This window comes from Nerophis ophidion, linkage group LG04 (assembly GCF_033978795.1).
Source record: "Nerophis ophidion isolate RoL-2023_Sa linkage group LG04, RoL_Noph_v1.0, whole genome shotgun sequence".
NCBI lineage: Eukaryota > Metazoa > Chordata > Actinopteri > Syngnathiformes > Syngnathidae > Nerophis > Nerophis ophidion.
Window position 1 is genome coordinate 35,898,297 of NC_084614.1, and position 27,942 is coordinate 35,926,238.

Consider the following 27,942-nt stretch of genomic DNA (forward strand, 5'->3'; position numbering starts at 1 on the left):
CCTCATCAGTACGGTGAAAAAATAATGAGCGAGTGGCTCATTCTCGCTGCCGTTGTCGCTTATGTGGTTTGCTTGAAATGTATTTATTATCGATATCGGCGGTCTTTAAGAGAGCCCTTCGAACATGTTATGAATGTTCTACAGTCCGGGGAAAGAAACGGAGGTGACATAAAAGCTCTAATTGTAACTGCACACCCAGATGACGAATGCATGTTTTTCGGACCAACGATCATACGACTTGTCGAGTTTAAAGTCAACGTCCACTTGATGTGTTTATCTCAAGGTAAATTATGAATATATGTCTCTTTTATGGAACAACCGATTATTAAGTGAATATTGTCGTATGCTGCTGTTTGGGTTGGTGCTCTATAACAATAGCTTGCTTGAATTCGACCTAATGCAACCACCACGTTTTGAATGAGAGCCTGGTTTGTTTATTGAGAAGTACCATTTTCATCGTTCATATTAAAACATGTGATGTACGTTGAACTGTTCAGTTTTGTTGTTTAAAGTTTTATTAGTGCTCTAAAAAGTTTCTAACCAGTTGTCGTCACAATTACGTCTGATTGTCTAATTGTGTTAATCGAGTAGATTAATTAATATATTCTTGTGTATTCTATTCAGATGGGTTCTAGGTATAAATTATAATAGATTTAGTTTAAAATAGTTTCTGTCATATGCTGTCTTCCTTATCAATCAATGTTTATTTATATAGCCCTAAATCACAAGTGTCTCAAAGGGCTGCACAAACCACAACGACATCCTCGGTACAGAGTCCACATAAGGGCAAGGAAAAACACCACAGTGGGACGTCGGTGACAGTGACAACTGCATAGGCTTTTTACCTTGACAGCTTAGGCCATGATGTCAAATTCTGGCCCGTGGGCCAAATTTGGCCCGCCGTGTAATTTCATTTGGCCCTTGAGGCAATACCAAACTAACATTAGAGCTGGCTTGCCGGTATTATACACCGCATTCGCGGCTATTACTCATACTTGCCAGCCCTCTCAATTTTCCCGAGAGACTCCCGAAGTTCAGTGCCCCTCCCGACAATCTCCCGGGGGAACCATTCTCGTATAAACAACTTTAACACTGTTACAAATATGCGCCACTCTGTGAACCCACACCAAACAAGAATGACAAACACATTTCGGGAGAACATCCGTACCGTAACACAACATAAACAAATACTCCGGGACGCTACAATATACACCCCCCGCTACCACCAAACCCCGCCCACCTCATTGTTATTTTGTTTTCATTTTTATTAGCCTGTGGAAAAAGTTGATATTTACCTCAGAAAGCTGCAAATAGAAAAGAGGCATTTAATTTTTTTATTTAAATTGTATTTAATATACCATTGACGTTTTTTGTTTGTTTTTTGAAAGTTGATTTTGCACTACAAAGTTATATAAACGTCGCTTGTTCCATATTCAGTGTTAAAGCAAATCAGTGTAGCAAACAGAGCAATAATGAACGTTTTATTCGTGCACTTTCTCTTGCTACTTCAAGGCTTGAATGTTTGATTCATTATTGTTATTTTATTTTCAAATGTATTATTGCCCTTTTGAAGTTTGCAAAAGAGCACCTGGAAGTTCCACAGCACTACTGAAATTAGTTGTTTTTTCATACTAACTGAAATATGGTGGAGGTGGCAGTTGTTGCTTTGCTGTGTTCATTGATGGAAAACGTAATTCCCAAGTTTAACAAGACATTTGGCAAGAACATTAGGAAAACATAGAAGTAAATCAACAACATTGCTGTTGATTTATGGTAAAGTAAATTTGTATAGCAGATATAGGCATATATATATATATATATATATATATATATATATATATATATATATATATATATATATATATATATGAACAATATGATTTGCTTAAGCGGCTGGACAGATTGAAAAAAATACTTTTTTTAACTTGGGAAGCTAGATTGTTGACACTTCACTTTTAATATTCCAATGTGCCTGCAGGCTTATGGGTCCACCTATTTGTTTACAGGAGACTACTACCATCAAGGTGCTCAACGTAAGCAAGAACTTTACGACAGCTGTGCTAAACTGGGCATACCATCCTCCAGAATCACCATCATAAACCACAAGTAATCAGCTTTCCCACTGTAATTATATAAATGCATCTACTTTTTGAACACGCTTGTGAAGTTGTGAGTTGAATTTCATTCAGTATAATTTATCAAAAATTGTGCCAAAATTGCATATTGAATATTCAATCCGTCACTCCCATTCAACATAAGTGAATGCTTGATGTTGTAAAAACATTTTTTTATGTTTCTGGTGAGCTGCAGCTCCCATTGGCAATGTTTTTCAAAGAACCTTTAGGCTGCCTAAAAAGGACTAGATTTATTTGCGAACGTCTGCGCAAGTGTAGATGAACTTCGATCTCCGAACTGTCTGCACTTGGAGTATAGCCCATTTCTCTCTTGTGTGTTCTGGTGTTTGAACACACATCTAATCAGCACTGTGAAATACAACCCTGCTCACTTTTGACTCCTCTCAATCTCTCATTGCTTTCCTACTTCTCTTCAACCCTCCACCCCCTCCAGCACTGTCTGCTTGCCAACTGTGGGCTGTATTTTGGCAAATCTCCGAGTACTGCTAATGTAGGTCATTCCACAATGTTTGTCTTTGTGTGTTTGTGTGCATGTGAGTGTATCTCTCTGCCTGTAAGAATGTCTTTAAATGCATGTAGCCAAACGTTGGTATAATGTATTTGTTTCCAACAAGTAACAGTAAAGAAGTTACAGTAAAGAACATCATGGTGTTAGATTTGTACAATTCACCATGTAGAAAAAAGGAGTAGGAAGAAGCTGATCCTATTTAATCCTACCCCCTCTCCGTGGCTATTATTGATAATTAATTTAGACAATATGTTGACACTTACAAAATGTTGTTTGCTTACTTTTTGTCATTTAAATTTTGATCATGCAATGTACAAAAAGAAAGAATGTATTAAAATGTATTGAAATTAAATAGCAATAAGGAAATGGGAGTTGGATCAGTGACATTATTAACTTATGCATAGTTAAGGCAAAGTAAGAAATAAAGATGTTAAAAATAAGCATAGAACAAGAAAAGTAATTCATACAAGATAAGTAATACGATGGTAATATATTTTTATTTCATGTTTTAAAAAAAGTTTAAAAAATAGTGCCGTCAAATCTTTTTTTGGAGGCAGATTCATGTAACTTGAATTTGGATTAATCATGATTAATCACAAATTTTAATTCACTTGTATGCTTTTAGTTTAATTAAAAGAGACCCTTACATTTGGACACAAATGCAAGTTTTTAAATGTCAGACAAGTAGTTTTTCTTAAATATAAGTAATTTATTTGTTCAAAACTTGGTAACAGTTTTATTTAATCTACCGTTAGGGTTTATTTTGAAGTGAAATTCGGCAGGAAGCACACCAGTCGCAGTTTGCCACTCTATTTTATGCAACACCACAAAGTTAGGCAGTGAGTACATATGAAGGAAACATTTTGTCAGACCTCCATCCATTTATTTTCTACTGTTTGTCCCTTTCGGGTATGCAGGGGGTGCTGGACCCTATCCCTGTTTTACTCGGGCGGAAGGCAGGTTACACCCTGGACAAGTCGCCATCTCATTGCAGTCTGTCAATATTAATATATGTGAAATTGATTGATGCATGTCTTTAAAGAAGTCAAGTTTTATTTAACTTTCATATCAAGTCGACTCCTGTGAGGTTTGGAAGTACAGTACTGGTATACTGTATTTAGTGGCGACATCTCTCTCTCACAACTGTAGCTTGGAGCTGTAAGAAGACAAAATGTCAGACAACAGGTGTCCTGTTTAAAAAAATAGGATCCCATGATTGCTGTTGAATAGGACAGCTGTGTTGACAGAATCTCGGGCCCCGGTGCATTTTGGGGCCATTGTAATAAAGCTCGATGGGAACACGCTCTGTTGCCTCTACTCGGGCTGACTTGACCTTACCTTGGTCTGCTCCCGGCCATTGATTAAAACTGCTCGCTGCACAAATCTAACTGTCATGGCTCACAAATCTGACTGTCATCGCTTGCATCCATCCATCCATCCATTTTCTATCGCTTATTCCCTTTGGGGTCGCGGGGTGCGCTGGAGCCTATCTCAGCTAAAATCGGGCGGACGGCGCATACACCCTGGACAAGTCGCCACCTCATCGCAGGGCCAACACAGATAGACAAACAACATTCACACTCACATTCACATCCATCCATCCATTTTCTACCGCTTATTTATTCCCTTTGGGGTTGCGGGGGGCACTGGTTCCTATCTCAGCTACAATTAGACGGAAGGACGGTACACCCTGGACAAGTCGCCACCTCATCACAGGGCCAACACAGATAGACAGACAACATTCACACTCACATTCACACACTAGGGCCAATTAAGTGTTGCCAATCAACCTAGCCCCAGGTGCATGTTGTGTGACTTTAAAATTAAGAGCTTTAGTCACTGACTTCTGGCATCAAATAATTCTCCAAATAAGTGATCAGATGCAGATGAGAGGCTTGATTTATAATCTAGAATAACTTTGACGAACCGAGACGCGATGCAGCAGCAGCACCAAGACATCGGCCGGCTCAATGCTGCACCACAAGCTAGTTAAAGTACCTCTCCGCTATCACTGTGCTGCTAAAAAAATAGTTTTTCTGCGTTAGCACTTAAAATAACAATATCGCTAATATTTGGTTAATATTCAGGTCACAATATGTAAGTAAAGTATTGTTAACGGGTTTTGGATGGTTATTTAGAGGGTTATGTGGGCAGAATAGAGAGCCCCCATTGACTCAATTGTTAACGGACTATTAACAATGTAGAATGCATAAAAGAAAAAAAACATATGTGTTTATGTCTAACATAGGGATTGTGATTGATAGCCAGCACAACTGTTTGTATTTTTTGAATATTTCCAGTAAGACTGATCCGCTGATATAGTCAGCTTGCAGAAGCATTCCCGTCGTGATGTCGTGTGGCCCCGAATGTACTGAAATGGCCCAGGACATTTGGAACAAAATATTCAAAATGGCTGTCTAAATCAAAAAACAAAACAAAAAAACGGTCGTTTGAAATTGTGGCATTTTGTGATATTTAGACGATATTTTGACATACTTTGCAGGATGGAAATACAATTGGATATGGTTTTATGGATACAATAAAACACAATTAACCATATAAAGTTATTATGTTTTTCCATTGTACTGGTACTTTAAATGTAGAAAAATAAAATCATAATATGACCTCATTTAAGCTAGCGCAAGTCTATCCGTGAGTTTACCTAAGTGCAACTATCAATCACGGTTTTTCAATACATTTCATTTACAAAAGAGCTTGTAGTACTATTGGTATATCGTGATAATTAATGCATGTTGATCACACATTCTAGCTGTGTCCCGCAAATTATTGTGGAGGAGGGATGAGTGCTGTGCTGATGTTCTCAACTTGAAAAGTAAAGAGACTTGAGACTGTAAAAAAAAAAAAGAGAGCGAGCCTCTCAAATTGCGACTGCTGTCCTGTTTGTACATTGATGTTACATCGATGATGTTGTTCATTACACAAGCAGATGAGATGTGTTGTCGGTGTATGGATTGTTCTTGTTAGCTTTATATTCGTAGTTTAGTGCTGTTTCAAGTGACTGTCTCGACTTTGTTTAGTTCAGGGCAGGGCGGTCGAGTGTTTCGGGGATGAATGAGCGTTCCCAAGACATTATTTTCACAGTGACAGCATATCAGTCACATTGATGTCAATTTCAGTGATATTCTGCAGTCAACAGCGGATTTCGTTTTATTGGCCAGTTCTGTCTACGGGTATACGTGAACGCGGAAATTATCCCTTACTTTGTTGTGTTGAGTGTATTTATTACTGATTATTCATACTAGCACGGGTTCAAATAAAGAGTAGCAACCATGGTGGGACCCACACTTCTAGCAGACATGATGTTTTTTCACTGATTCTCTACCCATCCGCTCTGGAATTTGCATGCACATAGCACGGCCAATAAATCGTTTTTGGTTTTTTTCTCGATTACTATATTTTCCTGATCTTAATAATCCATTATCAAAATGTGATTAATTTACCAGCCATATTATATATTAACATTAAATTAGAAAGCATATTATTAATTTTAACAAAATTATACAACCAGAAATAACATAATTTAGTAGCCTTTGTAGCACGTTTTGAAATGGTTCTACTATCATTTACATACCGAATCTTATCTCCCATACTTCTACTGTAGATCACTGATTCTCAAACTGTGGTACAAGAAAAAAATCTAATAAATATTGTAAGTTAATGTAATTAGTTTTTTAAGTGCAGTGTTGTATTTTTCTATATTCAAACAGTGTTACTGTTCAAATGGTGTGTAATGTAACAGTTGCCAAAAATATCATATATACTTGTTAAATAGGCGCTGCCTTGTTTTTAAACAATACTCAGGCCTACTATGCTACTGTGTTTTAATGTTGGCCATATGGTGGCAATTGGAAAGCCAAGTTTTTTTCTGAGTTGGTACTTGGTGAAAAAAAATTGAGAATCGCTGCTGTTGAACAGTATTTGCTGAAGAAAACATCAAACATATTGGTTTTTTGTAATTAATAAAAAATCAAATGTGATATCTTATAATAATACATCTCATTAATAATGAATTTTATTTTTAGATTATGTCCAGTGCCAATTAAAAAAAAGTAATTGCCAGTCAAAAATGGCCCGGAGCCTCAGTTAGGACGGCTGTGACTTAGTCTGTATGTGCACTTTCACATGCCCATGGTCCATGTAACCAGACTAAACAATCCCTATCTGACACACATACACACACACAGAATCCCCTTACTGGGCCGGCGTTCAACCACTGCTCACAAAAGCCTGCAAGCAATTAGACATCCACATGCACAGCTACATGTGTTGGATGTACAGGTTATTTTAGGACGTTGTACCGTGTTGCCATGGTGAATCCGATACTTGCTTGAGAAAAGGTCTTTAAGTCTTCTTTTTTTGTTAATTCCCAGCATCCTTCTCACTCTGAAGCAAAATCTCAGAGCAAATCTACATAAATATAATACTGAAAATATAAGGCACAAAAACAAAACAAAGACAACATGTAAGGACCAGTTTTCCCAGAACTTGAAAGAGGTGTAGCCCAGTCCAGGAAAGAAACTATAAAATGTTCAGCCAAATTAATTTAACAGGGGAAAACACAGAAATACATTTTTTTAACATTGTCATTGGCCGATGTGCCGGTTGGCCAATATGTAAGTAACAAAACAAAAATTAAAATGATTTGTTAATCTGCTTTGTTTTGAATGGACTAAATGCATTTAATTCCGTTGCATTCCACAGTAGTGGATTCCCATCAACTATCTGGGAATTGCAGCCCCTCCCCCTTATTGACATTGCGATCCCTGCAAACCACCTTTTCCATCATAGCCTGACACCTCACTGGAAGCCAAGAGATTTGTGACCTAATTCAGGTAGAAAAGCGCTATACAAGTACAACCCATTCATTCATTCATCACTTCCCTCTGCTAGCTAAACTGTCCTGACTCATTGTTGGCCACAAAAGGAAGGGTAATGGCAGAGGACAGAGGACATGGCCCTGTAGCTACCCCCACTTCTTTATGCAAGTACATTCACTATAATATCTTAATGTGCATGCATGTGCTGTCGTTTAAGCCTCCTTTGTCCCAATACAAAACAACTCAGTGAGTGTCGTTTGTTATGTCTACATAACTCATATTTTGGTGAACCGGCTATGAAATGTACTGTTGATTATTGCTTCAGGAGATAAAAATTACTAGTACAGTGGTGCCCCAACTTAAGAATGTTTTGAGACTAATTGTTATAAATTAAGTTGGTTTAGCAAATGTCACAGTGAACCCCGTAAGATTCTTCTCAAAATATCTAGTCCTACTCGCTAACAAACAAAATTATTTTATTTTCTGTTTATGAAAAGAAAGAAGGTGAGTGTGAAGGACAGTGCTTAGAAGGAGAAAGGGATGATATTCATTGAATTGAAGAAAATCATCAAAAACATGACCAAGTTTATTACTGCTCGTCTGCTCCATACTGAAGGAGAACGAGTCTTAACACCAACCAAGGACGTTAAACTATTATCTAAACGGCAGACATTTATCCATGAAAATATGAAAAATCTGCTGATAGTATGTTGGACGGAGAAGCAGCTGGAAAGAGATACCGTTGAAGTCCACTCTATTATTACTTTAAAAAAAAACTGCAATTTTTGTAAGTAGTACAATTTTACTGTATTGTTTTATACAATATTATATAAAAGTTTGTTTTTCATTTGAAAAAGCGTCTTCCATGTTAAAATTATGCTATTTAGAGGGACCAATCACCCATAGATTTGAACTAATTTCAATGGAAGACGCTGATTAGAGAAACAAGTGTTCTGAGTTAAGTGCTCCGTAACTGAACAAAAGAATCTTGTGAGTTAAGGTACTACTGTATGTTAAGTCCATACAATATATGGGGATATTTAATGTGCCTTCTGAAATCCACAGGCACAGCATGGCAATGCATTAAAAAAGGCGCTCCATACTTCCTTGCATCCAAATTGTAGACTACACACTGTATAGGGGTCTTTAAGGGTGTAATTTGGTCGAGTAAAACCAGAGTTATGATCAATTCTATTCACTGTGTTTTCATTGTCATTTTTCATTGTGCAAGAAGACATGCGCTTTGTAAGCGAATGTAAACCAGGCGATAAAACATGACACCAACTTCCTTTGAAATAGCTTTTGGTCAATCAATCAAAGCATTATTGGCTGTTTGGCTGCAAAAGGGGACAAAGGACAAAGTAAGCCAACACTGCCACCAAGTGTCCAACAACACACCTTTGCGATTCCTACACAAGGCTGACACTGCAATGATCCATCGAACCATCTATTATCTACCGCTTATTCCCTTTGGGGGCGCTGGTGCCTATCTCAGCTACAATCGGGCGGAAGGCGGGGTACACCTCGGACAAGTCGCCACCTCATCACAGGGCCAACACAGATAGACAACATTCACACTCACATTCACACACTAGGGTATATTTATTTTAATAGCGCTCATTGTTTGTTGTGGAAACAGTAAATTATCACTGCCTGATCCTACTGTTTCTGTAAAATCTGTGCATTTGTTTTTTTATTTATACCTTTCATATTTGCATTCGTTATAAGAAGGGTTCATTTCACACAATTTTACAGTATAAGAAAAATCTTACATTTTCCCTACTCAGATTTTACTGTAGGCCAGGGATATTCAACTAATTTGTCACGGGGGCCACATTTGCAGAAAGCGAAGGACAGGGGGGGCTGGAATTTGACATGTGTATGTTCCCTAGAACCAGTGTCCTCTATAGTAAATAGACATTTGACTTTTGGAGTGTTTTGTATAGTCAGAGTTACAAGAATGCTCTGTAATTCTGCAAAAAAGCTTGTCAAAAATCATCTTAACGACAGCCCTCTAGTGTTTTTAGGAAGCAGCTGTTTTTTTAACTAAACTCATGGACCACCAGTTGAATAGCTCAGATGATGACAAAGATAGGGCCTAAAATGGAACGTTGAGATACACTACTAGTATAACTACAAAGAAGTTGAACAAACCACCACTGCATCTGAAGTAAACAAACTACAGCAACACCCATGTTACATAACTCACATTATGAAAATTGTAACTGCCAAAAAAGAGAGGACTTAAAGGGGTGCCTTGAGGAATTCCTTGGTTATGTAAATCAGAAGTTAGGACCCCAGTGTTCTATGTTTGCTAGCAAGGTTAAAATGTCATTGCAAATATTTGCCAATGTGCTTACAATGGCCCAAGTTCCAGGAGCATGCTAGCGTTTTTAGGAATTTGCCACAAAAATGTTTCTCCCAAGTTTTGAACTGAACTTGGGGGCTGGTATGTTGTCATTCCTGGGCTGAGTTTGGCCCCGAGGCCGCCAATTGAATAACACTGCGGTAGCCAGTTTTTTAAAATTAATAAAAATGTCAGTACAATCACTCTAAGGAAAAGTAAATAGTTTTTTTTGGTTGAAAACGTAAAGGAATGAAACCGTTAAACTTTCCAGCAGTTAAGAACAGTTCTAACTAGAAAAGCCACATCAGCATATTAAATTGACACAGAACAGCTCCCAAAACGATTTGTCGATTCCTATTTTTTTGACAGATTGTTATCAATGATTTATGTTTTTTACTTTTAACTGCCATCTTTGACCAGGATGCAACCCATTTTTTCTCTTTTCATATGTTTCACTGTATCCTTTCTGTGTGGTTACAATCCAGACATGATATACCGCATGCAGTAAAACATTGCTGAAACCGAGTGATACCAGAGTGCACTTCTTTGCCTTCCAGGAAACTTCCAGACGATCCCAAAGTCGAATGGAGCATCTCTTTGGCTGCCTCTATAATTGCGAAACACTTGGAAGCTCACTCTGTCAACATGGTATGCACACTTCTGTTCTCCTTTTCTCTCTGACTTTTCTGTGTGATAATGCATACTTTTTGTTCAGCCAAATACATCTATATGTTATTTTCTTAAGCCTATATTTTGGCTGTGTGTGTGTCACCCTTGCCATGCAGCATCTCACTTTGCACTTGTGGTTTCTATAAAAATCCTGCAAGCCACCTATTATTTCTGCTCAAGCATGACTGTACTTAGAGCCTCCCTGAGGTTTTAGAGGGGGCGTTTTTAGATTTAATTTGTGTGTTTACAGAAAGATTCATATCAACCCTGGTGCAGTTCCGTGCCATTGGCTAATGGGAATTTAAAATGAAAATCAAGTAGTTGTTTACAAAAAGAGGTACCAATAGTGACTGCAGCAATACAAAAGAAATACACAAAAGCAGTATTATCAATGAATGGAAAGTAGTTTATTTACACTATCCTTCTAATGCGGGTCTTTTTAATTATCATGTAGGACAGATAAACATAAAATCTCCTCCAAACACAAGCCATCGATTGACTTCCAAGTTGTTCTCATTTCCAATGATCTCAAATTTCTCCATACAAAATTATGTCAAGCCTAGTTAAATCTAATCTCATTTATACAGTTAAACACTGTATAAAACCCAAGTTAATACACATTTAATTTATGTAAATTAAAATGATGATGCTTGCCTGAGAGTGGACAGTGAAGTGCAGCAAAGTCATACTGGCACCTAGTGACTGGAATTAGTAAGTGTTACATGTCTCCTGTCAGCGGCCAGCATTAGAAGAATAGTTGCAGACTGGTTATATTCATGCTATTCTAATTTATGTAATTAATATTTAATAATTTGTATTGTCCATATTTTACTAAGCAGCAAGACTCTTTACTATGTCAGAGTGAGTTTCATTTCAGGTTTAGTGGTTTATTTGGTTCTATTATAACACTTCTGCTTTTTTCCATGACTTTTCGTCACAGTTAATACTGATGCAGCTGTTCTTCTGCTACGTCTTTTCATTTGGCTATCGATTCATATTTTCCAGAAGTATTTATTTTTACTTCCAATTCCAACCACTTTGAGGTCTCAAACCCAATTTAGATGGGGCATCTGTAGCAAGAGTCGGGTTGAGCCTATATTGCGATATATATATCGCAGCCACCTGCGATAATGATATATATTGCAATATATTATTTGTTATATGAATTACAATAGACCCATTTGAAAATGGGTTACAAAGGCTCCATTTGTGTACATTTAAGAGTTCTACTTCCTGGTTAGCGGTTCGCATAAAGTGTAGCATGTTTACTATTTTTGTATAAGAAACATGGTTTATTTACCACCATTAAAGCAAGGATTACTGACTTAGCCGCTAGCTAGAATGCACAATTGCTTTGTTCACCTTTGTTCGATTGTCCCTGTCCAATTTGTGGGATACAGCTACAATATTTCATCAACATCCATCATCACGATATAACGATTGTATCAAAAGCTCTATCGTTGGTAGATTTATACTAAATATACTGCACACAAAGTATGTACTTCATAATTACATTGTAATCATGTGACAACATTTTTTAACTACTTATACACAGCTGTAGTGACCCTGAGCTATGGTAGGACAAAGGTCATTTTAAGTCTTAAATTGAAAATAAAAAAATTATATTTTGACTTGGATAGTCAAATTATTGTGATTAAATAAATACAGTCATATTTAGCAAAATGTTTTTTAATCGTAATCAATTTTTTTATCTCAATTGTTACGGTCTCTGTATGTCTGCAAGTAGTTTGGCCCTCTTCTTGTACCTGACTGAGAGCAACAACAGATACTGTCATTACATGATTGATACCGGAAGACACAATCATTCTACGCATGCGTGCAGACTGTCATTTCTGTCAACTTTTTTTACGGCAGTTATTTTCGTGCACTCCGTCCCTGCTACCATGGTTTTCTTTATTGTAATCTTTATTTGAGTAACAATATCATATAAAAATATTACATACAAAACAAACGCTGCTTAAGAATATGGTAATTATTTTGGAAACCGTACAGAAACCTGAACGATGTGCTCAGCAGCCTTAAATGGCAGAGAAATCAATCTTTTTCCTACTACTTTATTTTCATCTAATACATCAATTCAAAATACTGATCATTTATAAGTCTAATTTCTATGGATTTAAGTTACAGTAAAGGATTTGTTAAGAATTAAAAAAAAAAACATTTTACAAAAGAAATTCAAAGTATATCAAACCAACCTTTAACAATGAGTCATTGGCACCCCCTCGCATTATTCATTGCACTGACAGAAGAGTAAAAGTGGTTGAAACTGTGGCAATAATACTCCCTGATTTTTTAAAAATCCACCCCTTGTTTATGTTTATATTTGTGTTCCTTTTTACTCATAAGTAAGGTATTTTTTTTATAGAAAAAATTAATTACACATTCAAATATCACAGAAAATTATGTCGCAAGGCTCCATCGTAAAAATATGTAAGTCCAGGAAGTGACGTAGTCTTCGCGCCTGCCTGGACCGATCGTGACTTTCGGTATCAATGGAGTAGTGACAAATACCATGGCGGCACAAATATAATATGAAGCAACTGCGAAAAAGAGGTCTCAATCTGCCACGAGAGTAATGTTAGCGGCTTTTAATAGTGACGCTGTGTGAAGTAAAATTAATTATATTTATATAGCACTTTTCTCTAGAGACTCAAAGCGCTTTACATAGTAGAACCTATTATCTACATCTTCAAGTTACATTCCAACCATTGTGGGTGGCACTGGGAGCAGGTCCCCAAGGACACAACCGCAATGACTTGGATTGCGGAATCGGGGATCGAACGTGGAACCCTCAAGTTGCTGGCACTGCCGCTCTACAATTTGAGCTACGCCGTTCCCCCTATGTTGAAGTATATCTAACAAATATCGTAAAATATTCATACTAATTAAAGAGTTTGAGACCCATGCGGTATGATGTAGTTTTGCTGTACATGTAGATTACAAAAAACTGAATGATTACACTTTTTCCCTCTTAACAAATATTGGGGAATGTCGTCTACATTTACATGGCTGTTTGAAGCACTAAAAAAGTTACATCGGAATATGCTTTATAGAAAAGTTTTTAGGCGACCCCATTTGTCTTTTGCTCTCAAAGTCTGTTGTTTTTTATAAGAAACGTGTTCATGTCTGGAGCCAGGCCCGGAGTTGGGGCACGATGGCGAGCGCCTGGTGGTCGGGCCTGTTCCCATGGGGCCCGGCCGGGCACAGCCCGAAGAGGCAACGTGGGTCATCCCTCCAATGGGCTCACCACTCATAGGAGGGGCCATAGAGGTCGGGTGCATTGTGAGCTGGGCGACAGCCAAAGGCAGGGCACTTGGCGGTCCGATCCTCGGCTACAGAAGCTAGCTCTTGGGACGTGGAACGTCACCTCACTGGGGGGGAAGGAGCCTGAGCTAGTGCGCGAGGTAGAGAAGTTCCGGCTGGATATAGTCGGACTCACCTCGACGCACAGCAAGGGCTCTGGAACCAGTTCTCTCGAGAGGGACTGGACCCTCTTCCACTCTGGCGTTGCCGGCAGTGAGAGGCGACGGGCTGGGGTGGCAATTCTGGTTGCCCCCCGGCTCAAAGCCTGTACGTTTGAGTTCAACCCAGTGGACGAGAGGGTAGCTTCCCTTCGCCTTCGGGTGGGGGGACGGGTCCTGACTGTTGTTTGTGCTTACGCACCAAACAGCAGTTCAGAATACCCACCCTTTTTGGGTACACTCGAGGGAGTACTGGAAAGTGCTCCTCCGGGTGATTCCCTTGTCCTACTGGGAGACTTCAACGCTCATGTTGGCAACGACAGTGAAACCTGGAGAGGCGTGATTGGGAAGAATGGTCGCCCGGATCTAAACCCGAGTGGTGTTTTGTTATTGGACTTTTGTGCTCGTCACAGTTTGTCGATAACAAACACCATGTTCAAACATAAGGGTGTCCATATGTGCACTTGGCACCAGGACACCCTAGGCCGCAGTTCCATGATCGACTTTGTAGTTGTGTCATCGGATTTGCGGCCTTATGTTTTGGACACTCGGGTGAAGAGAGGGGCGGAGCTTTCTACCGATCACCACCTGGTGGTGAGTTGGCTGCGATGGTGGGGGAGGATGCCGGACAGACCTGGCAGGCCCAAGCGCATTGTGAGGGTCTGCTGGGAACGTCTGGCAGAGTCTCCTGTCAGAGAGAGTTTCAATTCACACCTCCGGGAGAACTTTGAACATGTCACGAGGGAGGTGCGGGACATTGAGTCCGAGTGGACCATGTTCCGAACCTCTATTGTCGAGGCGGCTGATTGGAGCTGTGGCCGCAAGGTTGTTGGTGCCTGTCGTGGCGGTAATCCCAGAACCCGTTGGTGGACACCAGCAGTGAGGGATGCCGTCAAGCTGAAGAAGGAGTGCTATCGGGTTCTTTTGGCTCATAGGACTCCGGAGGCAGTGGACGGGTACCGACGGGCCAAGCGGTGTGCAGCTTTAGCGGTCGCGGAGGCAAAAACTCGGACATGGGAAGAGTTCGGGGAAGCCATGGAAAACGACTTCCGGACGGCTTCGAAGCGATTCTGGACCACCATACGGCGCCTCAGGAAGGGGAAGCATTGCACTATCAACACCGTGTATGGTGCGGATGGTGTTCTGCTGACTTCGACTGCGGATGTTGTGGATCGGTGGAGGGAATACTTCGAAGACCTCCTCAATCCCACCAACACGTCTTTCTTTGAGGAAGCGGTGCCTGGGGAATCTGTAGTGGACTCTCCTATTTCTGGGGCTGAGGTCGCTGAGGTAGTTAAAAAGCTCCTCGGCGGCAAGGCCCCGGGGGTGGATGAGATCCGCCCGGAGTTCCTTAAGGCTCTGGATGCTGTGGGGCTGTCTTGGTTGACAAGACTCTGCAGCATCGCGTGGACATCGGGGGCGGTACCTCTGGATTGGCAGACCGGGGTGGTGGTCCCTCTCTTTAAGAAGGGGGACCGGAGGGTGTGTTCCAACTATCGTGGGATCACACTCCTCAGCCTTCCCGGTAAGGTTTATTCAGGTGTACTGGAGAGGAGGCTACGCCGGATAGTCGAACCTCGGATTCAGGAGGAACAGTGTGGTTTTCGTCCTGGTCGTGGAACTGTGGACCAGCTCTATACTCTCGGCAGGGTTCTTGAGGGTGCATGGGAGTTTGCCCAACCAGTCTACATGTGCTTTGTGGACTTGGAGAAGGCATTCGACCGTGTCCCTCGGGAAGTCCTGTGGGGAGTGCTCAGAGAGTATGGGGTATCGGACTGTCTTATTGTGGCGGTCCGCTCCCTGTACGATCAGTGTCAGAGCTTGGTCCGCATTGCTGGCAGTAAGTCGGACACGTTTCCAGTGAAGGTTGGACTCCGCCAAGGCTGTCCTTTGTCACCGATTCTGTTCATAACTTTTATGGACAGAATTTCTAGGCGCAGTCAAGGCGTTGAGGGGTTCCGGTTTGGTGGCCACGGGATTAGGTCTCTGCTTTTTGCAGATGATGTAGTCCTGATGGCTTCATCTGGCCGGGATCTTCAGCTCTCACTGGATCGGTTCGCAGCCGAGTGTGAAGCGACCGGAATGAGAATCAGCACCTCCAAGTCCGAGTCCATGGTTCTCGCCCGGAAAAGGGTGGAGTGCCATCTCCGGGTTGGGGAGGAGACCCTGCCCCAAGTGGAGGAGTTCAAGTACCTAGGAGTCTTGTTCACGAGTGGGGGAAGAGTGGATCGTGAGATCGACAGGCGGATCGGTGCGGCGTCTTCAGTAATGCGGACGTTGTATCGATCCGTTGTGGTGAAGAAGGAGCTGAGCCGGAAGGCAAAGCTCTCAATTTACCGGTCGATCTACGTTCCCATCCTCACCTATGGTCATGAGCTTTGGGTCATGACCGAAAGGATAAGATCACGGGTACAAGCGGCCGAAATGAGTTTCCTCCGCCGGGTGGCGGGGCTCTCCCTTAGAGATAGGGTGAGAAGCTCTGCCATCCGGGAGGAGCTCAACGTAAAGCCGCTGCTCCTCCACATCGAGAGGAGCCAGATGAGGTGGTTCGGGCATCTGGTCAGGATGCCACCCGAACGCCTCCCTAGGGATGTGTTTAGGGCACGTCCAGCTGGTAGGAGGCCACGGGGAAGACCCAGGACACGTTGGAAAGACTATGTCTCCCGGCTGGCCTGGGAACGCCTCGGGATCCCCCGGGAAGAGCTAGACGAAGTGGCTGGAGATAGGGAAGTCTGGGCTTCCCTGCTTAGGCTGCTGCCCCCGCGACCCGACCTCGGATAAGCGGAAGATGATGGATGGATGGATGGATGGATGGTGTTCATGTAAAAATTATATTATCAGTTGATGGCTGCCAAGTACTTAAACTAATTTTGTAAAATAATTCTCTCACTAAACACCCCAATCTGGCTTTTCACCCGCAGTCTTTTGTTCTGTCAGGTGCTGACCTTCGATGGAAGAGGAGTGAGTGGCCATGCCAACCATATATCCATCTATAAGGCTGTCAGGTAGACTGAAATTTCACAGTTTTAATCAATCCATAGTGACAAAAAGTTAGTTACATAAAAATCCTTCCAAAAATGTGAGAAGGGTCCAGCTACGACCTGGACGTTTCCATCATGACACAAGAACGTCTAATGGGCATTTCTGGATAGCGTTTCATAGACCAATCATGTATAGTTTTGTGAAGCTTACCGGATATGATATACTGTGATTTCTCCTTCCGTATTGGTAATTTTACGTTGTTACAGGGAAGGAAATAATGAGAGATAATTTCAATAAGCAGGCTATTGTTTATTTTTCTTTTGTCATATTTTGTAGTTCTGTGGGTTCATACAAACGGCAGTTTTGCATTGCAAGTATTTATTTGTTTAACGTCAAATCCATGTAACACATCCGGTTTCTCGCAGCCACATCCTTCAAAATAAAAGTATGCCAGTATATAACAGGTAACGCCACACATTGTCATTTTATAACTATGGCCTTTCCCCTCGTCCTAGTCCTAAACTTAACCATCTCCTTACTTAGACTAATGTTCTTAAGATGGCTTAGTTATTTCTACATTAGTTCTACGCAACCTGTACCGACTGAAGATCTAATATTGAAACTCTTGGCGGATGTTGGGAAAGGGGCTTTCCAGTCTGCCCATTTGTGGCAATTGGATGATACTGAAAAATGTCACCAACAACAACATACACGCACAGGGACGCAGGACAAAATTCTAGGACCCCATCCACAGGACTACTTGAGTGCCCCCCATCCCACCCTAAACCCAACGTCACCGCTCCATACACCCACACTCTGTGTTTACATGCACTAAAAACATATATTTTTTTGCATGGATTTGATTGAAACTAGCTTTTTAAAACACTTAATTAGCTTTTCGAATTTTAAAAGACGGGATGAACACTTATAGAATACAGTAGTACCTGAATTTATGAGCTTTATAGTTCTGTGATGGAGCCCCTAACTCAAAACACTTGTATCTCAAACCAATGTCTCCCATTGAAAAGAAAACAATTTAATCAATTTAATTGCTGCTTTTTATCACTACTTTATAACTTGTAAAAAGAAAAACAATATTTTAAATATAGGTCTAACTGAGACCTACGTAGTGGTATTTGTTTCATGTTTCTACGACGTTCCCACTGGAAGTTACAGACAGTTTTGTCTGTGTTTTTTTCCTAGGGGGCGCTAGAGCGCAATTTTGAGTTTTGGGGTTTGGTTTTTTGATTAGATCGCAATTTTCGACAGTCCTGATGTGTGTGTCAAAATTGGTGAGTTTTGAAGCATGTTAAGGGGGTCAAATTACAGCTCAAAGAGCCGGCAGTATAATAATAATAATAAAGAATAATAAACATTTAGAAATTCAATAGGGTCCTCTGTCCCAAAGGGACATCGGTCTGTAATTAAGAAATATTGTATAAAACAATACAATAGAATGTACAAACCACGTTTCCATATGAGTTGAGAAATTTGGTTGGATGTAAATATAAACGGAATACGATGATTTGCAAATCCTTTTCAACCCATATTCAATTGAATGCACTACAAAGACAAGATAGGTGATGTTCAAACTCATAAACTTAATTTTTTTTTTTGCAAATAATAATTAACTTAGAATTTCATGGCTGCAAAATGTGCCAAAATAGTTGGGAAAGGACATGTTCACCACTGGGTTACATCACCTTTTCTTTTAACAACACTCAATAAACGTTTGGGAACTGAGGAGACTAATTGTTGAAGCTTTGAAAGTGGAATTTATTCCCATTCTTGTTTTATGTAGAGCTTCAGTCGTATTTTTCGCTTCATAATGCGCCACACATTTTCGATGGAAGACAGGTCTGGACTGCAGGCGGGCCAGGAAAGTACCCGCACTCTTTTTTTACGAAGCCACGCTGTTGTAACACATGCTGAATGTGGCTTGACATTGTCTTGCTGAAATAAGCAGGGGCGTCCATGAGAAAGACGGCGCTTAGATGGCAGCATATGTTGTTCCAAAACCTGTATGCACCTTTCAGCATTAATGGTGCCTTCACAGGTGTGCAAGTTACCCGTGCCTTGGGCACTAAAGCACCCCCATACCATCACAGATGCTGGCTTTTGAACTTTGCGTCGATAACAGTCTGGATGGTTCACTTCCCCGTTGGTCCGGATGACACGATGTCGAATATTTCCCAAAACAATCTGAAATGTGGACTCGTCAGACCACAGAACACTTTTCCACTTTGCATCAGTCCATCTTAGATGGTCTCGGGCCCAGAGAAGCCGGTGGCGTTTCTGGATGTTGTTGATAAATGGCTTTCGCTTTGCATAGTAGAGCTTTAACTTGCACTTACAGATGTAGCGACACACTGTATTTAGTGACAGTGGTGTTCTGAAGTGTTCCTGAGCCCATGTGGTGATATCCTTTAGAGATTGATGTCGGTTTTTGATACAGTGCCGTCTGAGGGATCGAAGGTCACAGTCATTCAATCCCTAAATTTCTTGCAATTGCACTTTGAGAAATGTTGTTCTTAAACTGTTTGACTATTTGCTCCCATAGTTGTGGACAAAGGGGTGTACCTCGCACCATCATTTCTTGTGAAAGACTGAGCATTTTTGGGAAGCTGTTTTTATACCCTATCATGGCACCCACCTGTTCCCTGTTAGCCTGCACACGTCTGGGATGTTCCATATAAGTGTTTGATGAGCGTTCCTCAACTTTATCAGTATTTATTGCCACCTTTCCCAACTTCTTTGTCACGTGTTGCTGGCATCAAATTCTAAAGTTAATGACTATTTGCAAAAAAAAAAAATGTTTATCAGTTTGAACATCAAATATGTTGTCTTTGTAGCATATTCAACTGAATATGGGTTGAAAATGATTTGCAAATCATTAAATTTCGTTTACATTTACATCTAACACAATTTCCCAACTCATGGAAACGGGGTTTGTAGTACTAACAACGACAACAGTAGTTTTATGAAGTAATTTTATAATAATGTCCGGCATTTACCTTGAAGAATGGAGTATTTTGGTATCTCCATCGGCGTTAATTCAGTCACTTCTTCTCAGCATTATCCTTCAGACCCAATTTCTTATGCAAGCTAATGCTCGCAAGTAACCATGAATCGATTAACGTGGACCCCGACTTAAACAAGTTGAAAAACTTATTCGGGTGTTACCATTTAGTGGTTAATTGTACGGAATATGTACTGTACTGTGCAATCTACTAAAAAAAGTATCAATCAATCAATCAAAAAAAAGCAAGACCAGATGTTTTTGTCGGATCTTACATGATTCACTGTGACATTTGCTACACCAATTAATGGCGGAGAAGCTTGTAACTTAAATGTTTGTTTGCAACTTAAAGCACAATAATTAGCCAAGAGACAGCTCTTATCTCATGAAACTCTTAGGTTGAGGTACCACTGTCCATCTAGATAAACCATCCAGCCATCCATTTACTACCACTTGTCCTTCTCTTGGTCACAGGGTGGCTGAAAACATAATGCAGTTGCATTCGGCAGAAGACAGGCAACTAAATTATTTGGTTTTAGTTTAAAAAAAAATTATATGAGTACAATGCAACATGAATAATCAATAAGTGATTATAATCAATATTTAATTATGATTAAAAATCCGACAAGTTTGCCTGTACTCAAATTACCATCATAGGATTATTATCATCAGATAATCCAAATCATAATAATAAATCAATATTATTATTAAGATTATATCATCAGTGCATCTTCTGGGAGTTCAGTCTCTCAATATTTTTTCAAAACCAGTAACACCTCTGTTTCCATCTTTAATGAAGGGTCTTTGAACGCACCACAGTTATGGGCAATGAGATGCAAAATTGACACATGTACATAACTTTCTACTATGCTGCCACAAATATATTTAGCATATTTTTACACTTTGATCACACTCAGCACCAGCATTTTGGAATAAAGATGAGGTGATAGAAAAAGTGGTGAAGCCTTGGCAAACACCACCATGTTATCTTCCAACCAGACAGATCTCGTGACATTCATGCTTGCTGAGCTTTACCTAAACTGTGCTGCAGCCTCACATTGATAAAATGTGAAGTCTTAAAATAACATTCCTGTATGAAACTAAAAGTTGTAACACTGCACAGCTTATTTTCAAGGCATTGATTGAATTTGTGTTGTTGTTTGTGTTCGTGTTGCCAAAAGCAGCTCCATGTTGTTGATCATGTTGATTTTTATCAAAAAATTCTCTTTTTCTCCTCCTACAGGCACCTTGTTTACACTGACCAAGTACCCAATGGTATGATTCTTTATTTTACATGGATGATTTGCTGACCACTCACAAAAAACTGTAGTTGTACTGTTATAACATATTGTAAAGTAATACATACACTATCACTTTTCCTAGTTCAGTCTTAACAGTTGATACGTTTTTCGTTAATGTATGGCGCCCTCTTGTGCAAACTAATCACCATCTGCTGCAATGATAGCACGTTCTTTTCCAGTTGAAATCACGTTTTGTAATAATGTTTATACTGACATGCTTGAACGTATTGATTTGGTTTGTGTTCCTTTAACTACTCTTAGTTTCTTATTGTAAGCAAACATCTTAGCATTAAGGTCAACAAGGTCTATTGTCTGTGTGCACAGAAACCATCTAAGCAGGCATGACCAGTCACTGACGCGCATGCATGACGCACCTATTGACAGGGTAAACACCCAAGTGAGTCATCTGTAATTAACAGGAGCATCATCAATTAAGCTCACAAGGGTTGTACGGTACATAAATGACACCTCCCCTGTCTCGTTGGCCTTGCATGTGCCTGGAGGCCTGCCAGTCAATTAGTCCCAATCTGACTGTTGAGCTTATTTACTGGCTGTACAGCAAGTCTGTGTTATCTGAACACACAGAAGAAGGCATTAAGTGGCCTACAAAGTGCTTTTCTCCCGGCAAAAAAGATTGAATAGCTGAAATTTAAGGTAGGGCTGGGCGATATGGCAAAAAAAATGATCACAATTAATTTTTTATATCATCCGATCTTCATTAGTGCTGCAAGAATTTTTTTCCCCCGTGCAGGATTATAGCAAGTACCGTTGCATCCCTACTGTTTACTACTGCTGTATTTTGCAGCCCTTTGAGACACTAGTGATTTAGGGCTATATAAGTAAACATTGATTGATTGATATTTTACAACAAACATTTCCACCATGTTTGATCAAGGTAATGTAAACGCTGACTACAGGTACAAGTAACCATCGCTACGGTTTATTATTTTTTCTCCCTATTAAAAAGACAGGTGAACAGACCATAAATAATTGTTGAGACATGTAGATATGTAGGATTAATTAAGCTCTGCTTCATCCTCCTTCTCAGAGGGAGATTTGAGCGAAGGTAATAGTCCTAATGTAACGTGTTTAGTATGTTTAAAAACAAAAAACAATTACCATAAGGTAGGCACATTTCACTTTTGTTTTTAAATCATTTTATTGGGGGTTTCATTCACATGCAAAAGCATTGGAGACACCAACAATATTTTCTCAGAAAAAGATAGGTAATTGTTTTGTTTTTACACAATGCACATTTGTAAACAAGCAATTTTCACTTTTTGATTTTGCTTAGATCACCTCCTGTTTCATGTCCCCAAAAAAGACAGAATATGTTTGAAAAACCATATACTACCGGCAAATCATTGAATTGGAATAGTAAAATATTTGTTGATCAAGTGGTTAGAAAAATTTTATATTAGACAGTTGAATCAGTTTTTGACATTGAAGTCTTCCCTGCACTATCCTCCATTCCTGGAACCAGAGTATGCAGTTATAAATGGCTTACAATATTCATAATCATGTGCAGCTGTAGTGAACATTAACTACAAACTAGGTCTCTTCCTGTTGCCCCAGACTGCTGTTTTCTCTCCTTGGTGACTGTTGGCCTGCTCCGGAAGTATGTTTCTTTCATGGAACTTCCTTTCAGCTGGCTGCTGCCCTCCTCCCTCTGCTGTATGATCGGCTCAGATGGCTATAGCCAATGCAAAGTAAGACAAATCAACACCACTCTGAGTTTGATTGCTATTGGCTGTCTTTGTGATTTATTTTAATCTTTAAACTATCACTTTTTTTAACAGGCTGCCATGCTTTGTCATCGCACTCAACTCGTCTGGTTTCGTTATCTGTACGTGACCTTCTCAAGATACATGTACATCAACACATTCCAAATGATTCCACAAGCACCAAAGTGTCACAAAATGTATTAGAAGTCGCTCCAATTTGTTTTCTTTTCTTTACACCTTGTTAATAAGTCGTAAATCTGATAAACCTTTTTTAGGTCAACTTTGTAATAAAATGTACAATTGCACTCAGGTTTGCCACATGAACAACTTCATGACTATCAGTCATTAAACTGTCATTGCACTGTTTGACCTTTGAATAGTACTGAATAAAAACATTTCCTGAATTTAAGACCACTGGAATTACTTTGTATTTCTCAGTTCTTTTGGTTTGGACATGTCTCTGATGGTTTTGTGCGCTTGCATGCTTTCTTCCCATTGGTCTCCTGTAAATTTTTCTACTGTGATGCTTTGCACAGTACCTGGATCAAGACAATGTGGCGCAATACCTGGGAAGAAGATGGTAACAAAAACAAATAAGTAATAATTTGAACAAAACCACCGGAAGTAACACTGCAACAATTACTTTTTATTGAATTATGATTTTTCCATCTAGATTTGTTGTCCAACCCACATTATAAAAGGGTGTCAAAACTTTCAGAAAAAAATTAGGTATGCAGGGTGAGGTCCATTTTGATATATTTTGTGCATTAAAGGTGAACTTCACTTTTTGGGGGAATTCTCACTGTGTCTTTCTCTTTTCTGTGCATTTTAAATCATAAAAATCTGCGAGCAAATGATAGTTATCCATCCATCCATTTTCTACCGCTTATTCCCTTTGGGGTCACGGGGGGTGCTGGTGCCTTTCTCAGCTACAATTGGGCGGAAGGCGGAGTATACCCTGCACAAGTCGCCACCTCATCATAGTTAATAAGTGGGGATTCATCTTTACCACCTATAAACCTCAAAAAACCCTATCAACATTTAATATACATACTGTATATGTAATATAGAAGCAGGCACATTCTTAACGTAATATTTACAGTAATTCGGTCATTTTAAGCATTACCAGAACTTCTTACCAGGACACATTTATTTCACAGAGTACATAGCATCGTTGAGTATTTCCTTCAACAACAAAAACTACTAATTATGGCAGACTTCATGAGAGCCAGCGATAACAGCATTGTGACAAATATTGATCCAGAACATTATATTTTAGAGCCTGATTCAGTGGATATTCAGTGGATGAGCTAGAAGTTCTAGGAATTGAGTGCTAAATAGATCCAGCTATAGTAAACCACATTCGACCTGGTGTACTAAGATAAAAATACCATATGCTAAACAACATGTGAAAGCTATAAATGTGCGTGGACTATTAATTAGCGTGTTGCGTGGGATCTACCAAGACGGAGACTTCCCTCTCCCCAGCCACTTCGTCTAGCTCTTCCCGGGGGATCCCGTGGTGTTCCCAGGCCAGCCGGGAGACATAGTCTTCCCAACGTGTCCTGGGTCTTTCCCGTGGCCTCCTACCGGTTGGACGTGCCCTAAACACCTCTCTAGTGAGGTGTTCGGGTGGAATCCTGACCAAATGCCCGAAACTCCTCATCTGGCTCCTCTCGATGTGAAGGAGCAGCGGCTTTACTTTGAGTTCCTCCCGGATGGCAGAGCTTCTCACCCTATCTCTAAGGGAGAGCCCCGCCACACGGCGGATGAAACTCATTTCGGCCGCTTGTACCCGTGATCTTATCCTTTCGGTCATGACCCAAAGCTCGTGACCATAGGTGAGAATGGGAACGTAAATCGACCGGTAAATTGAGAGCTTTGTCTTCCGGCTCAGCTCCTTCTTCACCACAACGGATCGATACAGCGTCCGCATTACTGAAGACGCCGCACCGATCCGCCTGTCGATCTCACAATCCACTCTTCCCTGACTCGCGAACAAGACTCTAAGGTACTTGAACTCCTCCACTTGGGACAGGGTCTCCTCCCCAACCCAGGGATGGCACTTCACCCTTTTCCGGGCGAGAACCATGGACTCGGACTTGGAGGTGCTGATTCTTATCCCAGTCGCTTCACACTCGGCTGCGAACCAAGTGAATTATGAGTTATGAACTATGAACAAACCAACTTAACTAAAAGAGACTGCTAGCTGATACCAAAACGCATCAAATTAATGTGTTTAATCAGCCTCATAAGTCATTTACAGCTATAAAATTATAAAATGCTATTGCTGAATAGACCACATCTTTAATATTTTTATTTTAGACATGTGCCTGCAATGAGGTGGCGATTTGTCCAGGGTGTACCCCGCCTACCAACCGAGTGCAGCTGGGATAGGCCGGTACATGCACATGCCATTTTTATTACAAAGAAGTGAAGTGAATTATATTTATATATGGCTTTTCCCTTAAGTGACTCATAGCGCTTTACATAGTGAAACCCAATATCTAAGTTACATTTAAACCAGTGTGGGTGGCACTGGGAGCAGGTGGGTAAAGTGTCTTGCCCAAGGACACAACGGCATTGACTAGGATGGCAGAAGCGGGGATCGAACCTGCATCCCTCAAGTTGCTGGCACGGGCGCTCTACCAACCAAGCTATACCGCCCGTATAGTAGCGTATAGTACGAACTTAATCTGTCAGACATGCAATCGTGGCGCTAGTACTACAACAACATGGCACCGAGAAAAGGATGTCGAAGTGGAACCACGTTAGTTAGACCCGCCCACAAAACGGCGCACGCTGAAGAGACGGTCAGACAGCGCCTTAAAAACGATCTATAAACAAAATCTATGCAAAATGTAGACCAAAGAACCCCCATCACATGTTATAATGGCCACGAGGAAATGTTTAAAATGTAGCAAAAAAAAATCGTAACCCCTTTAAGAGACACAATCCTTCTACACACACTTTTCTCCACAAAACTGAAAAAGTGGCTTGAGGAAAATCAGAAGTGTGAGCACTAGAACTGGATGTAGTGCGGACAAATGGGGCCAATTATTTTCAATGTGTTTTTATATTTGTACTTGTCTTAATCCCTGTGTATGTGTTTTTCACTTTTCTCAACTTTTTTTTTAAGTCTAACCAGGGACGAGGGTTGCAAAATTAGCCAATAGTGATAAGTCTTATGTACTTTCACATCGGTCAGCTGTGAGTAGCAATGTTTAATTGTACTGTACCTGTCAAATAAATGCATAAATGAAAATAAAAACATATATGGTAGATCAGTTTTGCAAGCGCTATCAAGTTTCCACATGTTTTAGTACACACAAACCTTTGGGTTTGCGTGGGCGGTATAGCTCAGTTGGTAGAGCGGCTGCGCCAGCAACTTCAGGGTTGCAGGTTTGAACCTCGCTTCCGCCATCCTAGTCACTGCCGTTGTGTCCTTGAATAAGAAGACACTTTACCCGCCTGCTCCCAGTGCCACCCACACTGGTTTAAAAAAAAAAAATGTAACTTAGATATTGGGTTGCACAATGTAAAGTGCTTTGAGTCACTTGAGAAAAGCGCTATAGAAATTGAATTCACTTCTCTTCACTTCACTTTAGTAAATAAGGCCCGAAATGTAACGTTGACGGATTTTGGATGTTTTTTGGAGGACTTCATAGGTGAAATAGATTACTTAAAATTACCTGCATTGTTGGACGCCTCTTACTAGCACTTTTTTGGGGGGGGAATTTAGAATGCACAGAAAGAGACAGGTGTGCGTTGTGTCACATACAAATTGTGGATACATATTCCCAAAAAATATTGCAGTTCCCCTTTAAAATGCAAATACAAATCCAATGTAGGTCAATGCATGCCAAGTTAACTTTAAACATCCACATTGTGGCTTAGTGTTAGAGTTGTCAAAGCAAATTAGTGTAACAAATAATATAACTTATTTATAATGTATTTATGTTATTGTAGGAGCAATAAAAAAGTAGGCTGCGGGCTGAAAATTGGGAAATTCTTGGCAAGCTCTTTGGACACCCCTGCTCTACACAGTAAATCATTTTGGAAACACAACAAATAGACACGGCATGTGAAGAGCGTGTGAGTCATGTGGCGTGTCAACAGCTTTTGCTCGTACCGTATCCATCAGGGTTGGAGCGTGGCGTGTAGAAACTCTGAACGCCGCAGTTTCTACAGAAGGTGTGCTTCGCATTGTGAGTGTTAAATGTATATGTGGTCAGATGATCCAATCCCTAGAGACGGAAGGGGAGATATGCTGAAAACATTATGATTATAAATAAAAAATTGGATGCTGCAGATGGATGTTTCCTACTTGCAAAAGTGTAAAGTTGTCTTTAGGGACAATGAAATGATGATTTTGTTTCTTTGTACAAATACTGCAGCTGAAGATAGGAAAAGCCAGAATAAATTAAAAACATATTTGGATAATAGTTTGTTTTTCAATCAAGAAATGCTATTGATAAACCTAATTCTGTAGTGAATGTCCATACTTGCAATGGAACACATGGAGGTCTGGAGAGCTCCACACTTCAAACCTCACAGCTCCACAATGGCAGCCACCAGTATGTTTCACAAGACCCATCCTGTAGGAGAAAACAAGAAAAGATTATTATTTCCTACTTAATTGCTCTGGTATTTTTCTTACATCTACAGTGTTTGGGAAAAAAAACATGATTTTATTTACCTAACCTCAGAAAAACAGGTCTGAGGGAGTATGTTGCGAAACGTGTCGTGGGCTCAGACGCCCCACCCGGAACCCGTCAAATTTCGTCACAGTAAATACTACTTGCATAAGTAAGATGTCCTCATTCACAGCAGCTCATCATGAAAATGTAAACGCCTCCAATGTCTTTGTTGTCTACAGCCTGAAAAAAAATTGTTCATATGAAAATTCATGAACTTTTTACAACACAAAGCCAGCA

At 40.3% G+C, this 27,942-nt stretch overlaps 1 protein-coding gene and 1 long non-coding RNA gene across 4 annotated transcripts; one reads left to right on the top strand and one right to left on the bottom strand.

Moving 5' to 3' along the window:
• On the top strand, nt 1–23,414 carry pigl (phosphatidylinositol glycan anchor biosynthesis, class L). Its single transcript, XM_061897969.1, has 7 exons — nt 1–283; nt 2,007–2,106; nt 10,386–10,476; nt 16,917–16,984; nt 21,224–21,255; nt 22,857–22,990; nt 23,081–23,414. Exons 1-7 carry the CDS (start codon nt 25–27, stop codon nt 23,207–23,209), a joined length of 813 nt encoding a protein of 270 aa, XP_061753953.1. The 5' UTR covers nt 1–24; the 3' UTR covers nt 23,210–23,414.
• On the bottom strand, nt 22,422–27,942 carry LOC133551344 (uncharacterized). 3 transcript variants are annotated; one of them, XR_009806483.1, is made up of 6 exons: nt 27,705–27,942; nt 27,486–27,603; nt 27,333–27,402; nt 27,138–27,252; nt 26,340–26,497; nt 22,422–22,974 (listed from the first exon to the last, which is right to left on the bottom strand). It is a non-coding gene; the product is annotated as an uncharacterized LOC133551344 (long non-coding RNA). The 3 variants fall into 3 exon arrangements; XR_009806482.1 differs by lacking the exon at nt 26,340–26,497 and having other exon boundaries at nt 27,710–27,942; XR_009806481.1 differs by lacking the exon at nt 26,340–26,497.